The 17,891-nt window shown below is 40.0% G+C and overlaps 1 protein-coding gene across 2 annotated transcripts in view; it reads right to left on the bottom strand.

Annotated features, from left to right (window-relative positions):
- Positions 1-1,480: 1,480 nt before the first annotated feature.
- The window catches only part of Zfpm2 (zinc finger protein, FOG family member 2), a 445,304-nt gene continuing 428,893 nt past the window's right edge, over positions 1,481-17,891 (bottom strand). For both annotated transcript variants that reach the window (XM_052747726.1, XM_052747725.1), the window contains 3 exons: positions 9,901-10,107; positions 6,463-6,687; positions 1,481-4,987 (listed from right to left, as the gene is read on the bottom strand). In XM_052747726.1, the coding sequence (XP_052603686.1) occupies positions 2,496-4,987; positions 6,463-6,687; positions 9,901-10,107 (2,924 nt within the window). In that variant the 3' untranslated portion in view covers positions 1,481-2,495. The remainder of the gene's footprint in view (positions 4,988-6,462; positions 6,688-9,900; positions 10,108-17,891) is intronic.

Raw genomic sequence — 17,891 nt, 5'->3', positions numbered from 1 at the left:
ATTGACTACCAATACCTCTGATGTTGAGATGTACAGACTGAACAATGTCCTAATATTTACTTTGGGGACATAAGTTTGTGGGGGAACTCCTTCAAGTGGTTAGTCTCATGGTGAGAAGTTAGTGGTGTAAAGGTGAGCCCAGGCTAGAATGGGGAAATGCTTCTCACTGGGATTATTTGTGAGTTAGTACAGAACATATAGCTGGGAGCCGTGAATGCTCTCATGGCACAGAGAATCAGAAAGCTGTGCATTGTGAGTCCATGGTGAGAGGTATTCTTTCCACTGTTTTCTCCTTCTGTCTGTCATAAATGAATACTAAGGAGATAAGGACAGGGTGCCCTGTCGGGTGCTTTTGATTGTGTGGTAAAGAATAAGACAAGTGTGGCATATGGGAGCAGATGTTATCACGAGGCAGGGTGGTCATACTTCCAAGGGCGGTGGTCTCTGAAGGCATCACACACTCTGGAAATCTCCAGAGCTGGTCAGCCAAACTCTAGAGCTTCAGCCAGAGGAGGCTGACGTCACTGAAATAGTCTCCTTTATAAAGACTGCATTTCCTTTAAGTCACACACAGCAAACAACGCTGGATCAATGCCATCATTTGCCTCTGCATTTACAGTATGACGTGGATGCACATACAGTTGAGAATACGTCCCAGGTTCCTGCTTCTTTCTCATTAGCTTTGTGACTTGGGGTACTTAAACATCGGAAACTTCCAAGTACTGCTGGAAAATGTAAAAGGATTCAATGTTCCTAACAGTTCCTACAGTGACTTATCTTTTGGTTTTAATTACAACACTAAACATATACGCTGAATATTATTTTTTAAGCTCAGTTCAGATTGTAAACATTAGCTGAGTATTCTGAATAACAGTGGTAAAAAGACATATGGTTTATACTCATTTCTTTTTAGATTTTTCTATAGTGTATAAATCTATTACAGAATACTAAAATCTGTCAAATCAGAATCTGATAAGACAGTGTTTCTCAACCTGTGGATCATGACCCCTTGGGGTCAAACTGCCCTTTCGCAGGGGTTACCTAAGAACATTGGAAAACACAGATATTTACATTACGATTCATAACAGTAGCAAAATTACAGTTACGAAGTAGCAAGAAAAGTTATTTTATGACTGGGGGTCACCACAACCACGAGAAACTGTATTAAAGGGTTGCAGGGTTAGGAAGGTTGAGAGCCACTGTGTTAAGGGGAAGCCTGCAATTTCAGTTTGCTGCCATGGCTGCTGCTGTAGCCACAGGGGAGGTATCCTCTGTTGTACGCCTTCAGTATAATCCAGAACGGCTGGATAAAGGGGAGGGAATGAAAAACTCAGTTCCTGGGCCATTTTGGAAAGAAAGTTGGCAACAGAAATGACCATATAACTGATGAGGACGTGCTGCTATTTAGTGGGTGACACAGTTAGAGACTGATACTTTTTTTTCCGTGCTTAAGGGGGGAAAAAAAGCCCAGGACATCAAATTTCTCCAACAATTTGGAATTTTATTCCATCCATGTACATGCATAGTAACAACATTTGTTGAGAAATTATTTCTATCAGAAGTAGAACATTATCTTTGTGATCACCAGGTGCAGTATTGCTACTCTTATATTTAAATAGATCTTATATATGAATTAAATTCATACTTGCAGCATCGAGTTTAGGGTTTCAATTTAGACTGTGCCTTTCAAAAGATAAAACTGATTAATACTACTCCATTACTTACAATACTGCTTCCAGTAATTTTGTTCATCCTTTATAAAGTATTGCATTTAACAGCAAAGGTTTAAAAATTGAGACAGGGCTGCATCAGCGAAAGAAAATACAAGTACTATACAAGAAAGAAAAATGCCATCTTCATTGAACATACATGTTTAAGTTTGAGAAAATGGACAGAAATATACGGCTACATACGAATGCAAAGCCTAGTGACAAAGAGACTGTATTTGCTAAAATATAAAGTGCACATGGAGCCTGATTATCCAAGAATTAAAATCTTAAGGCGAACTTAGAGCATGTGTATTTAGAACATGTTTGCAGGTTATATTTTAGCATATACATATATCTGCAACAGCATATAAGAAAAAAATCAGGATACACAAGTGCTTTTGAAGCTATTTCTAAAATGCTTTTCTGTATTGTTTGTGACTATTTTCTTTAAAAGCTACTATACAGTGCAAACCATATGTGCTACACAATAACTATACAATAACATTACAAATGACTTTAATATAAAGTTTTTAAATAAAAAATAACATAACCACAGCTATGAATACTGCTGGTAAAATAAATTAATTTTTTTTTGAAAATGGCACCAATAATACACTTTACTAATGGTCTGTAATGAAAGTACACCTTAAGTCTTCAACTCAGCCATAATGAATGTCTCCTTATTGCCAGATGTAATTCAGACAGCTGCTTTGTTTTCTGGACTGTTTAGAAGAACTTACTAAACACTGGTACCAAAGGTGACGGCTTTCTTTTTTTTAACTCAGTTCATTTGACATGTTCTGCTGCATGTGATGAGCAATAAAACTTCTTGTGAGTTATAAAGTTTGAAAGGTTATTGAACTGGATATCGCATAGCCGGCAGTATTTCCCACTGCTGGGAGCCTGGGTGGAGCCGTTCACACCTTTCGCTATACTAGACAACTGTTCTTCTGCCGAGGGAATTCCTGGGGAGACATTCTCATTGGCAGCTAATGGGTTTTCAGAGATCCACGAGGGGGATTTGTGGTCATCGTCGTGCTGGGCATTCTGGGAAATGTTCTCTTGCTGTGGGTTGGCCGGAGGCCTTTCATCTTGCTTCAGTCCACCATTCACTATGACCATGCCTCTGTTTTTGGGCAACAATGGCAGAGAATCTTTCTTGGGCACGGCACACCCATTTGAGGAGGCCTGGCCTTTAGGAGACTCGTTTTCTGTGTTTGTGCTTTGTTCTACGTCGGTGTTGTGGATGACGAGAGAACCGGAGATATAATCGCTTGGTTTTATGCCATAGTATGGAGAAAGCTGGTCTGCTCCTTTCGTCTTCTTTATTGCTCCAGGGTAAAGGCATTGGGGAAGAAACAAATGTTTGTTTTCTTCTTTTGTAGCAATGAGCTGAGCGGCTTCGCTGAAGACTTTCAGACCTTGTAAAGTTGCTAAGTGGGACGAAAACAAATTTCCGTTGGGAGAAGACTGCTTCGGATTCCCATTCTTCTCACATTTGATCATGTTTCTGTCAAAGCTGACGTCGGGGCTGTTCCGTTCGCTTTCTGGATTTGGAAACACTTTGCCATCAAGCTGACTCAGGTCGTTACGCTGATGTGCCGTGACAGGGCAGAAATTCTGCTTGTGGGCCAGGTAGTTCTCGACCTTATTGAAGCTGATTTTGCACACGGTGCACTCGTGGTAGTCTAGCAGCCTTTTGGGAGATGCGGTCGTCCGCTCAGACTGCGATAAACACTTTTTGCTGAGATCTATGGGTACGTCCATTTCCAGGCAGGAAACACTGGAGTGGGTCGTGTCACATTTGGCAACCGGAACACATTTGTTCATGGCCAATGAAGTTTCCAGGTGCTTTGAGACAATTCCTGGGAAGATGTCGCATCTCGGATGGTAGCATTCTCCTAGCCCTTCCGTGGGCTCTTGAGTGGAGCTACAAGGATTGCTGAGGTTGGCTACATCAAGAAATCTCTGCTGGACCAGGGGCGGCCTTTGCTCCTGCTCAGGTAGGCACATCTCATACATCTTTCTTCGCTTGCGTGTGCGCATGGTTCTCTGCATGGCCGGCACTTTGTTGGAAGCAGACCTCTTGAGCGGAGGGTCATGGCGTGTTGCACAGTAATACTGTTTGTGGACCATGTATGTTTCGTGCCTGCTGAAGGTGATGTTACAAGCTTCACAGGTAGTCTTATTGGGGTCACTTTCCCCATCCACTAAGGGACCGTTGGGATTTTTCACATCAACTGGCTTTCCATTCATTTTGTCATCGTTGCTGTTGGACGTGGACAGCTTTTTGGCTTGGGTGGAAAAGTCCTTCTCATGGCCTTTTCCATTTGGCCCAATCAAATCTAAAACGGTGGAAGAGTTGATGCACGATGTTTGAAGAAGTGGAGTCTCTGGGTCTGAAGAGTGAGCAGCTGGGTTGAGGAGGTTAATGGAAGCCTGGCCTGTGTTGGGACTCACAGCTTCAGGCATCTTTTCTGAAACACCCGGAAACTCAGGAGACTTGGCCATCTGCTGCCATCGGCTGCTGCAGTAGTGTTTTTTATGAACTAGATAGTTATCCAAATTATTGAATGTTATATTACACTCAAAGCATGTAGCCCCTTTGGGCATCAAAGGGCTGTAAATTACGGGAGGGTAGTTGCTACTCCCGTGCCTCAGTCGCCGATGCACCAGCTCGGACATCTTGGCTAAGATCTCTGAAGCCTGCGGAACCATGGTGATATCTTGGGGGAAAGCGAACTGAGATAGGAAAGGTCCCACAGGGAAAGACGGCCCGATGTTGGGTTGCACTGGAGATGAAGCAAGTCTCGGGCTGGAGGGCTCAGACTTTATTTTTGTGTAAGAAAAGCTTTGTTTGTTTGTTGCAGGCTGGATCTCTGGTCTCTGGTTGGTGAGAAAGAGCTGGGTCTTTTTCTCACACTTGTCCAGTTCCGTGTCTGAGCTTGCATCTTTAGTCTGCATGGCCTTCTGGCTCTGGGGGAGGTCGCTTCTGGCCAACAAGTCTGTGGCTGGCTGTAGGCTGTCTTCGGTTCCACTCGGAGAGTGCTCCATGTCGCTTTCTCTGGGCAGCTTGCCACTGGGGACATGGAGGTCCTGATGCTGCAGCAGCTCCCTCTGAGTCTGGAAGCCAAAATGGCAGTGGTTGCATCGGAAGGCGGCTTGAGTGAGGTGGGAGAAAAGGTGTTGGTGGAAGTTGATCACGGAATCAGCAGTGTAGCTACAGACCGTGCATTTTAAACTCGCCCCTGGGGGCAGGAACTCTTCCATTTTCACTCCTGGAAGGACACACAAAATGGGAAAGCTGAGAACCACACCTGTCTGCTTCTCAGTGATGGGAATCTTTGCTAGTGAGCTTGTGTCTTCAACACAACAGACCCAGAAGTCCTTCAGATCCTTGTCTGTGATACTGACATTTAAGCAACATCTGTAGCAATAATTTCCTAAGTCACTTTGTAAGTGTTATGGTATGGGTGGGAAAGCTATCAGTGCTTCTGTTTTACGGGTCAGTAAACAAACTTAAAAAGCCTAAGAGAATTATAGTAATCAAGCGGTGTAACAATAGAGTCATGCTTAAGACTTAGGCTTATACTTTTTAAACTGAGTACTATGCTCTATAATAGGAATAAGTGAATATTCATTAGAGTGGCTACTAGCTACTAAATACTTACATGCAAAAAGAAACTGTATTTCACTAGCAATCACTGGACTCATCTTTTATCTTTTATATAAACCTATTTATTTGTTGGTTTTACCAAATGTGGTTTATCTGTGTTTAGGACTGATATTTGGCTGGTGGACAACCGTATGTTAATAAAAGTCAGTTTGGACTAGCATCCACACTGGTTAATTACTGTCTGTTTCTGACTGGTTATTGCCACTGATGGTGGAGGTATCATGTAGAACAACTCCTGCTTCTGTTTGTTTATATATGATGAGAACAGACTTGGCTTCTCTTCCCTGGATTGTGAGTTCGGGTCAGCCTGATCTACATAATGAGTACCAGGACAGCCAAGGCTATGTAGAATGACCCTGCCTCAAATAAAATAAAATATTTAAAAATTAGAAAAATATCTAAAAATGTTGAAATTTAATATAATTACATACATTTTTAAATTATAAGAATGGGGATGCCATGAAATTAGGCTAACAATAGCTGGGATCCATTTCAAATATAGGTGGGAATAACTACCAACTTGCTGTTTTTCTTAAGGAATCCAGAGTACTTTCATATGATAAAATTCAGTTAAGCTTTAACCACACATACTCTGGAAACTGAGAGATTTTTAATGGAATCTACCAAAATCGAAGCTTTAACTGCACAGCAACTCCTTTTTAAATGTACCTATTATTTCTTCCTTAGCACATGGAAAACAACATGATCAGTTTGATCCACCCAAAGATCACTTGACATGTAAAACAATGAAAATGAATGGTATTAAACAAAGGGAATAAGAATAATGCCGTTTTGCTGAAGAGGAAAATGAATGTAATGATTTGGCTCACAGTTTAAACACTGCAGTAGACGCAGAAGAAATCATAGTCAAGTCCTTTAACTAAAATGTGCTGCATCTAAACAGTAGATGGGAACACTGCTTGATCCAATAAAATATCTATCTATCCATCCATCCATCTATCTATCATCTATCTGCATATATAATAGATAAGATACATATACATATGTATGTATGTATGTATGTGTAGAAAGAGTAGAGTATCCCGAATCCACTGCAGAAACATTAGAGGCCCTTACCACTGTGTGAGTTCAGGTGCATTTCTAGAGCTCGGGCGTTGGAAAAGCTCTTGGTACATTGTGGGAAGGGGCACAGGCTGGAAATCTGATGAGTATTATCTTCATTTTCTTCAGACACTGGAGCAGCTTCTCTTTGCCTCCCACTACAGTAGTACATCAAATGGGCTTGCAGGTTCCTCTCGCTCCGGTACCAGATGCCACAGGATTTGCAAGGGAATATATCCTCTGCAGCAAAACCAGAGACATATTAGCTGCTGTCTGGGGGAGTGGAATTAGGGTAAAGTCACATTTACTTCTGTCTTTCTCAGTCTGCTCCCAGGTTCTGAGTTGAGTAAGTAAGCATTGATGAGTATGATCTTGAGTGTTTGGTAGATCAGGACCAGGCTCTTAAAAGAAATGGTACTCTTTAATTTGACTTCCCACAGAATGTTTAGAAAGTAATACTGTAGGAGATGCCAATATAATTTCATTTTATACTTATGGTTTAGAAAAAACATGCATTTATAATAGCAATGAGAACTGGTTTATCTGATTAGTTAAAGGGTATGAATGTGGTTGTTAGACTAAAATACCCTGAATGTCCATTCCTGACATCATTCATTGATTTAATGAATTAATTACAGCATGCCTAAAAGATGCCAAACTCTGTGTTGGATTTGGTGTAAAACAAGGGGATAGGACTTCTAGGGTTGAAGAGTTTACATTCTGAGTTGGTAGTGAGTGATTAGACAGCATCTTTACAGCTCTCTGACGGAGGAGCCTGAAAGATAATCTGGGACCTAGACAGTGGTACCCACTGGGCTTCTGGGGGATGGGAGGGAGGGAGGAGCCAGTCCGAGAGGCGGTTAGAGGGATGGTAATGCTGTTCCTTAGATCTGATGTGGAAGATGAGATGAACTTATTCAGGTGGAGATAAGATTTTCTGTCATTTGGTAAGAGTCACAGTGCAGAGGAAGCCACAGGAGCTTGGGAGGACCTGGCTGAAGGCTGAGTGGTCCTGTGGTACTGTTGAGACAAAGGGCAGGACAGATTATGAAACATCTTGCAGACTCTTTGGAGAGGCTTTCCTTTGGTCTCAGTGATGGAATCAGAGCCTAACATAAGAGCAGAGTGGTTTTGAAGGTAGTAAATGCAGAAGAAACATTCTTGAAAGGTAGGAGGGAGGTGCAATAATTTAAGTGAAATACAATGAGGCTTGAGTGATAGCCTCAGTGATATCGAGTTTAAGAAGTCATGCTGTGCTGTGTGATTTCCACATCACTGACAGAAAATTTCTTCAGATGTGTATTTTTCCTCCTCACATAGGTATAGTTGAGGAAACCATAGTTGACTACCTTGTATACGACCCTGTAAAGCAATGGTTCTCAACATTCCTAATGCTATGACCCCTTAATACAGTTCCTCAGGTTGTGGTGACCCCCAACCACAAAATTATTTTCCTTGCTGCTTCATAACCATAATTTTGCTACTGTTATGAATCATAATGTAAATATTTTTGGAGATAGAGGTTTGTCAAGGGGTTTGTGACCCACAGGTTGAGAACCACTGGTATAAAGGGTTGCATTGAGATTGGAATCTAGCCTTAACCCTACTTCCATACGGTCTGGATGAAAAAGTTACACAGAGATTGGGATTCTATGAGGGAAGCAGAAATTCATAGATGAGATAGATCAGTATTTTCAGATTTAGGCAGTGTGGGATGATCCAGCCTAGTTCCTATGTTATAGACACAGGGCTTTTGAATGCTATCCAAAAAGTTTTGGGAAACATAGGGTCACATTAGACACATGGGATTTGGTGTTTCTGAGATATATACAGAGGGACATGGCGGGGGGAGTCTTAAGAGAGTTCTAAAACTCCTCAGAAAGAGCTAGACTTATCATTGAACAATGACTGTATAACTAATGGTAAAACAAAGGAAATGGCTCTGTGGAACCATGAATCAGAAATGAGAAGGAACCAAGGATCAAATTCTAGTGGAGGGGAGATAAGATGACGTACCAATGTCTCTTTATTATTTAACCCATTCTTCCCAAGTTAAGTACATTTATACTACCCAAAAGGCTGCATAGTTAATACTTCAACAGAGTCATCAACTGATTGATTTCAGGATGCAAATGATAATCTGTGCTTATATTGGGTGATTTGAGATTATTTCCTTGCTACCAAAAGTAAACAGGTATATTCTTATATGTAATTAATATTACACATTTGAGCATCATAATTGAAAAAGGTTATTTGAAATTCCTTGTAATAAAATTATTTTTGCCTCAAATCCAAATTGGTCACAGTATTTCACAGTCCATGCAGTAATAATCAAAGTAAAGAAAATAAAAACTATTCCACTAAATTAATCAAGTAAGAATTGATTAGGTTGAAAGTCCTTGGCCTATTGATTGGTGGCATAGTGATTTCAGAATCACAGGTAAATTTCTTTCATCATAATTATGGTTGGATATTTTTATATTAACATGGAGATACTATTGCTGTCTAGATTTCTTTTCCCTTAGCAGTCTCAAAGATTTTCAAGACTATTTTAAGACTAGAAGCATTTATTTTTTATTACCAGCGTTAGTATCATTCTTTTCTTGCACTGCTTTTTAGTTTCCCACAGAGAGCTCAATAAAATCAGACCTCCCCAGAAAACAGACTCTGAGATTCCTTGAGACATTGACTGTCTACCATATGAAGTACCACTTTGTGTGTTCAAGGTATTCAAACTAGTTTAGTATTCATCTTAGTAGCAGGACTACCCAGGTAGAATTGTGACAGTATATTTTAAAGTTCTCTGTGAAGTATTAAAAGCTTATATTTTTTTTCTTTCTTTCCCTTGTAATCAACAAATATTTGGTTTTGCCCAGGCTACCAGACCTTCATCCATACTATGAGAATAAAAACAAAAGCTCTGTGTACTTGTATTCATTTATTTGAGGCTAATAATTAATCTCGTTACTTTCAAATAGAACAATAATAATTGTATGTCAGAGCTTCACATCAACATAAGGCTATACATTCTATATCATTAGTATATATAATAAAATTTGATTTTTATATTTATATTCTTTTTTTTTCCAAGTTTTTAAATTCCATGGTCTTTGACAACTTTTGATACTAGAGAATCATCAATGAAAACCACTGGGTTGTCCTTGCTAAGTGCAGTTGAATATTATCCAACAAGTAAAGAATGACAGTTTTTAGTGTGGGTGACATTTAGGAATACAATCTGACATAATTGGATGTGTACGATTTTTGTCCTGCATTCCCATACTAAGCAAACACCACACACACACACACACACACACACACACACACACACACACACACACACACACACACTGAAGAAAATGTCTGTTCCCAGCCGCTTGTCAGTAGGCATTTTTTTTCTCCCATAAATACCCAACACCCCCACAGAGCTGGGCTATAGCACTCAGCACTTACTATTGACAATAGCTGTAGGCAAAATAGATGCCATGGCAGCTTGCTGAGGAAGCAGCTGAATTGAGTCCAGCAGGCGGGCCGGGTACATCCCTTCTGTGAGAGTCATCTGACTGGCAGCTTGTAGCCTTGAGTCAAAATCCACCACAAAGGCAATTAGCTCTTCACCCTCTGAGATGGCCTTCGTAGTGGTGCACCAAAGCTGACCCCCTGTTAAGAAGAGAGGAACAAGAGGAGAAAGAGTTGACATGGACAGCATGAGCTGGCTGTGTACTAGACTGACGTCAAGGCATCTTCTCAGGTTGTTCCCATGAATTTACTGGGAGAGGAGCTTGATCAGACTGGAGCTGTGTGTCTCAGCCAGGCTCTGTGGACAAATGTTCTCCTGGCATTAAGCAAAATTTTTGGTAACTAATAGTAGGAGAAAACTAGGGAAAATATAGACAGAATCTGTGGAGTTCTGTCAATGGTCTGCCTTCCAGGCTTCTGCCTGAATCATTAACCTGGTAGTACGTTGGTAGAGTGCCTGAAAACCTGCATGGGAAGGATGTGATTGCAAAAGTTTGCTCCAGACAAGCTTTGGAAGTTACTATTTCATTAACTAATGGAAGAAGCATCTGTTTATCTCCCTCTTCCTGCCTCCCTCTTCCTCTCCCACCATCCCTCAGTCTTTCCACTTTCTCAGTTCTTATACACTGTGAGCACAGATATACCAAATTGCAAAACAAGCAAACAAGAGTTTATAAAATCGAGAGTGTTAAAGCGCAATTACAGGGAATCTGACCCTCCCTATGTATACTACCATCTATGTACTTTTTACTTTGATGGATGATCTTACACAATACCCTGCGATGTCCCTTTTTTTTAAATCTCCATTTACCCTGATTGAACTTCCCGCAAAAGAGGATACACCAAAGATTCTTTTCAAAAAGGCTTATTTCAATAAAGATTTGTTTAAATGAAAGGAGCCTAGTCTTCAAACACTGAGATATACTCTGGGTCTGCGTTTCAAATGATCACGTGCGGTGCATTAAAAAGAAAAATTAACTATGCAAGTACATCTTCTAATGTATTGGAATGTGATAGCGAACGCTCATTTATTTAACATGTTTAGACAGGCAAAGCACTTATATTTTGTTATCTCTACTCTCAGGCCTAGATACATATCCCACACAGTTATGTCTGCAATAATGTGGTGTACTTGATATTTTTTAAAGCACCCCCCATTCTGTATGTACTGGAACGCTGTATATTGTACTCATTAACTAAGAAAAATTGTACCCATTTTGATAAGTCGTATTGCTCTGCTTATCTTTCAGCATAACTGTCATTTCAAGTGCACTTCATTTTTTCCAGCCTCAGAGATCATGGTTTTTAAACAACTTGTACAAATCTCGTGGAGATAAGAACAGTATATGACATGGCGGCCAAACCGAAGACTGAAGATGATACTTTAGAAACATCGCTGGCAATTAACCAAGATTTAAAGTAAGCAAACAGAACACAGCCCAGGAGGGTACGTGTCTGTGAAAGAAGAGAAGAAAGATTATAGTTCGCAAATTTATGACCAGTTTTAAATTAAAACACCACAGGGCAACATGTACCCATCCCAACCACATTTTGATGCTAATATTTCTCAAAGCATACAGGTTTATGGTAGTTGAAATAAAACAGATTTATTTTGTTGTTGAAAAAAAAATTTTCCCCTAAATCTCAGAAGCTAAAATTACATCATTAAAGAATGAGCGGGAGTTAGAAGTCCGTGAGGTGCTATTTCCCCTGGGGCCATTCTTGCTCTGGGAACCCCTGCATTTAGATGCTCTGCCCTTTCTGATGTACACACATCTTACTGCTTATGGTGGTAGACAAGCTAATCACTGTGTCTTATCTCTCCTCCGAAGCACGGTTTATTAAGCCAGTCAGTGGAATAAGGGTGGAAATGGAAAAGCCAGCAATGCAGTTTGGGTTTATTTCACAGCATGGTCACAGAGCCACTAGATTTCAAGTGCGGAGTTCACATTCTTGGTTAATCCAGCTCTGGTTACCTTTCACAAAAGGAAAGGCAGGTTTGGTTTCAGTTCCGAGGAGAATGCATCTACCAACAGCTAATCATGGTCACTGCAGTAACAACACAGTAAGATGACAGCATACCTGTGCACAGTGTTTCGCCAAAATATCCAATCAATAAAGTAAAAATGAAAAATATTCGGTGCAAAATACCCAACAAAAATATGATTATTTACATTACTAAGTGCTGGTGGCCGTGTCAGAGGGACAGCTAATGGCAATTGACTTCAGGGGGTCGGTCCACCAGGGAACAAGACCCTGATGGGTAAATCTGGGCTAGAAAAGGCCCCGAGACCACAGACCCCAGAGTGTCTTTTGCTTTTGCTGTGCCTTTACATGTTTGCCTGCTGTCTTCCTCTGATATCTGGCATGGTGTCAATGGGTGTTGGGGGATCCCCACTGCCCTTAATGCAGTATGATAATCTCTTGGAAATATCCCATTCTACCTGGCATTTCTACCTGTGGATTACTATGAAGACGATTTCTTCTTAAGCTGTACTGTCTAATTAATGATAATGTTAGTTTAAATAGAGTTTTGATGATAAAAAATAAAACAAGGATGTGTCACACAGCTAGAAGACAAGAATTTCTATTGAGGAGCATATCGACTGTGGCTTAGGTTAATGATTAAGAAAAGCAGTTGAGTTCCAGTAGCCCAGCTAGTTTAAATTCTTCTAATCTTAATGTTGGGATATGTGTTCATAGGTTTCAGGGTGCATCAAACCTGAAACAAAGCTTTGAAAATAACTTAAAAGTTAGACTAAGATGTTTTGTTAAATAAGTTTGAGGTGAAAAACCCAAGAAGACAATCTAAAGTTTTAGAAAGGCACATAGTTGAGTGAGGAACTCTTTAAGGTCAGGGAACAAGAACAAAGTAGCCTGATTATTATTAGCTGAAGTGCTTTCTTGCTAGGATTGATTGATGACCAAAGGTGATGATTAATTCCTTGTACCAAATTTTCCCCTCAATCTCCTGATATAGAAAACTATTGATGAGTGGGTATGCACCCTAAAGATTTAAAATAGAGCTGAGTGATTGTCTTTCATATGTGAAAGTTTAGGTTTGTGATTCCTTTAAGATTCCTTATAAGATTACCTTTCAAGGTAATAAAGTGATTGATCCTTCCTTTGTAACTGCAAAACACAGCCTGCCTGTAAAAGAATACCTTGTTTGCCTAAACTGTTAATCTATAACAAGTTGCTTGGGTACAAATGCATGTGGGTTCTTGGGATAATCTATTTTTTACCTATAATATGTAAAATATTTAATCATATTAAGAGAAATGGAAAACATGCTATTTTTTTTTTACTTGTATTCATTGTAACCATCCACTCGAAAACCAGAATGTAACCACATTGTGATTTCTATATTGCCTAAAAGATTTTGTTGGGGTGGATAAGCTATTAGTGGAAAAATACAGAAGAAGGAGAATAAGGTAGAATAAAGATAGAAGGAAATAGCAAGAATGAAAGAATTAGGAGGAAAACATTAAGAGAGTTGAAAGGAAAAAAGAGAGACAGAAGAAACATTTCTGGACAGAGATAAGAAAAGAGAATACAGAATACAGAATCAGAATACATAAGAATAAAGAAAAGGTCTGAAGGAGACCATTGAATGAGTGTGTGTCTTTTTTCCTTAACCTCCTCAGATCAAAAGGTCACAGTATGCCAACTCTGTGGATTCCCTTTGATCCCTGGGCTGCTGGAGGCTGGTCCCCCAGACAGCAAAGATGAAGCAACTTGATAGTTGTACACTTCTGCATTTTCAGATGTATCTGTGTTGTTTCGTATTTTATCATTGCTATTACTTGTTTCCATTTTGTAGTTGACTCAGAGTGCATTATTTGGAAACCTGAATCAGACCGAACACATACCGTGTAGATTTGAAAAGAAAGTTGGTTAGGATTAAATTCTTTAATTAATTAATTAATTAATTCATTCATTCATTCATCACTTATTCAGTGTGGTGAAGTCTCTGCTATGTGTCAGGCTGGGCTGTGCACCATTATGCACAGCGGCACAATCAGAATACATATATGCCAACAAATTAATCAAAATGTGTATCACATTACGGGTGCCGACCCTTCTTGAGGGAATTAGGCAAGTCACCCAACACAATATTTTCCTGGATCTGATATAAGCAGACGTGAAATATCAAGTGTGTGTGTGGGCAGGGACAGGCAGGCTCATCATCAGTGGACATGGAATGAGCATGGGAGCAAGTACAGAATGATGGAAGGCCCTGACTTTGGAACAAGCCTTGAGTTGGGAGTCTGAGGGAAAAGGTGTGGGCTAGGGCACTTGTGGCCTGGAACCAGCATGTCTGGATGAAGAACAGAAAACTACATTTTCAGGAATTTTGCGTTGGTTGATATCCTTCTGCTAGCTTGACGTTGGCCATGGTGAGCGTTATAGCATTTATCAGAGTTCCTCATAAAAGCTTTAAGTATAAAGTGAATTCAATTATACCTGCTTCGTGCTGGGGAGAGATACACATTTATATTAATGAATAAATACGTTATTAACAGATATTTTTCCTTCTATGTAATCCAGAGAAAAATTTAAAGGCAGGATATGCTACATACAGCTGTTTAGAGATTATTGCACTAATTCAGTAGTTATAAATATAAATTACGAGGAAGAAAAGAGTCCCATTGAAGAGACACAGAAGAGACAGGGCTGGAGGGATGTCCTTAGAAGAGAAAGAAAGGAAGCCTTGAGATGACACCAAGGCTAATGGCCTTGGAACACAAATGGTGTCAGGGTAGGTTATGGCCCTACCCTGACAGGAAGCTGGATTAGTTACATCTAGTCTTATAATTATGTACATACAGCAACGGCGACAACACCAGATCAGTACAGGTCACAAGCATTTTGGGGCTGGAGATGAAAAGTAGTTGGTGTACTTCATTTGCTTTAAATCTACCAATTACTCTATGAGGTGACAGTTCCCTCCTAGGGTGGAGAAAACTGACACTTAGCAAGGTTAACTTCCAAGAGATGTGTGTGTGGTCATTGGCACAACCATGTCTTTGACTTTGGTCTTCCTTATGCTTCTTTTTTTTTTTGGTTTTTCGAGACAGGGTTTCTCTGTGTAGCTTTGCGCCTTTTCTTGGAACTCACTTGGTAGCCCAGGCTGGCCTCGAACTCACAGAGATCCGCCTGGCTCTGCCTCCCGAGTGCTGGGATTAAAGGCGTGCGCCACCACCATCCGGCTGACTTTGGTCTTCCTAACTCCATAGTCCCATTGTGGACCAGAGGGGTGGGGAAAGAGAGAACAAGAGGGGGGAGGGGAAGAGAGAGAGACAGACAGACAGAGACAGAGACACAGAGATAGAAAGAGAGGGGGAGAGGGAGAGGGAGAGAGTACTTATATGTGTGCACATAATAAACTATATTTTGAAAAGGCAAAATTTCAGATCCTGGAAAAGCCTCTAGGTGAATAGATGTAGGGGGCAGCTGTGACTTTGAAAAAAATATAAAGATGTTTTATATTGAAGACATCTGAAGACCAGATGATAGCTCATGCCAGCACTTAGGAAGCAGAGGCAGGTGGATCTTGATGAGTTCCAGATGATTCTGGTCTACACAGTGATTTTCAGGCCAGTTAGAGCTACTGAGGTGTCTCAAAAATACAAGAAACAAATGAGGTATGAGAAGCCATTAGCACATTCTAAGTGACTGTGGATGCTCTTTGCATTGGTGAGGTAGCCCTGAGAGAGTGGAGATTACAAAGGACCGAACAGTGAACCCGGAAATGCTTAGAGACTGAGCAGAGGGGAGTGGTTAAGTCCCTGTCAACCACTCTTGGCTGATTTGGTCTACCTGGAACCGTTATTCTCATTTCTCACTGCTATGCCAAGTCCAAGAGAAAAGAAAGATCGTCAGAACAGGCAAAGCAGTGGAAACGGTGAGCAACGGCATCTGTGGTTCAAGAAAGCAGCTAACTCATTTCTACAAAGAAGACGGAAGCTACATGGACCTGTGGGCTGTGTCTTGACCAATTAGAACTTGAAGTAGTCTCCAGCAATCAGCTACGGCTGGAGGAGGCAGGAGGAGCAGTTTCCCACTTAATTGTTTTAGACTTAGCATATGCTGCCAATTCAGGTCTGCATCTGCATGCAATGCAGTTGTTGCATTCGCCCTGAAGCAAATTAGATGCTTAAGATAGTGTTAAGTCCTTTGAACATTTAACCTTGTGTTCAGTGTAAATGCAAAGTACTACCTTTGGTTCTAGAACAGGAGCAGAACTATTATTTAAAACAATAGAAAACAGCAAGCACTGGTTAGGATGTAGAGACACTTGTAGAGCTGGAAGTAATATAAAATTAAACAAGATAGGGATTCTTAAAAATTGAAAATATAATACCTAAGATTTATAATTGCACTTATTCCCAAAAGATATTCCTCAAAGAGCTGAAGGTATGATCTTGAAGAGGCATTTGAATATACATGAATACATACCTCATAGCATAATAACATTGTCACAACAGCTCAAACATGAAGTCAACTAAGTACCCATCAACAGATGAATGGATAAGGAAAATGTGTCACAATGGACCATGGAATATTCTTGACTTAAAAATAAGTGAAATTTATTCTACAGTGTGATGAACTTTGAGGACAATGTGCTAACTGAAAAAAGTCAGTCCCCAGAAAGAAATATTGTCTGATTTTACCAATAAGAGGAAAACAAGATTATAATGATAAGAGGAAAGCAGGGAATGAAAATTAGTGCTTAGAAGGAATGGAGATTCAGTTTTGCAGAATAAAAATTTCTAGAGATGGATGGCTGTATAACCATGTGCATGCCACCTAAAATGGTCAAGAGAGCAAACTGTGTCATGTATATTCTACCACAGTTTAAAACACTGTACAAAATGATAGTCTTAAGTCTTCACTAAAATAGATCTCGTAAGAGCACAGAGCATTCGTATTTCTTGCCTTAGTTAGAATTATTCACATGACCTTTATAAGGGTCTTTCTATGAAAGAAAACATAGAAAAATAATTACGAAAGTAAAACTTTCTCTTTTTCCCCACTTTCAAATATGTAAATCTGTTGTTTCTTTAATGAAATACCTGAGGCAGGCTACTTACAAAGAAAAGGAAATATATTCTACCGATAGTGTTGGAAGTCTAAACATGAGAGCCAGGCTCTTGGCAAGGTCCTGGAACAAATATTAAAATACAAGTAAGAAGATGTGTTTGCATTTCCAAACAGGAAGTCAGAGAGAGACCAGGGCCTCCTAATTCTTTGAAGATACACTCCAGTTGACACACTGCCCTGTCACTGTGCCTCTGTCTTAAAAATCTCAGATATTCAATACCACCATCAGAGGGCTGAAGCCTCTGACTCAATCTTGGGGCTGAGGTAGAGCCAATAACATCCCAGCCACAGAATCCCACAAAATTACTTTAAGGAACTCCTCCTGGGAAGTCAAGCAACCAAAGTCCTCAATGCACCAGAGCGAAAGACTACTGGACAAGCATTCTCTTCTCATTGGCATACATTTTAGATTCTTTTGTCCACTGAAAATTGCTAGTTATTTATTACTTACTTTGTGGCTTCAGGTTTCTGCATGTTACCAGTGCTGAAGAACAGCCCCGTTAAATCTCTACACAGGTAAGAGTTTAGAAATCTTAATGGATGTTCTTGGGCTTTTATAGAAAGAAGTACATTTGGTTCCCTCAGATTTAAACCAAGCAAATTTTCAATATAATAGTTTGCACTAATGACATATTCATATGGACACAAAAAGACTTACATTAACGTACCAAGTATATGTATGACAACGCAATATTTGCTCAGTTGATAAAATGTTTACTATTTTCTCTTCAACATTGTTCAGGAAAGGATGCCCTTATTCCATGAATTCTTGGCCAACAATGAAGCACAGTGGGTATGAGAAATTACTGAAAATTTAT

Source organism: Peromyscus californicus, unplaced genomic scaffold, assembly GCF_007827085.1.
Source record: "Peromyscus californicus insignis strain IS unplaced genomic scaffold, ASM782708v3 Scaffold_20__1_contigs__length_68692818, whole genome shotgun sequence".
NCBI lineage: Eukaryota > Metazoa > Chordata > Mammalia > Rodentia > Cricetidae > Peromyscus > Peromyscus californicus.
Note: the sequence above shows the minus strand (reverse complement) of the source record. Positions and strands in the feature narration are given on the sequence as shown.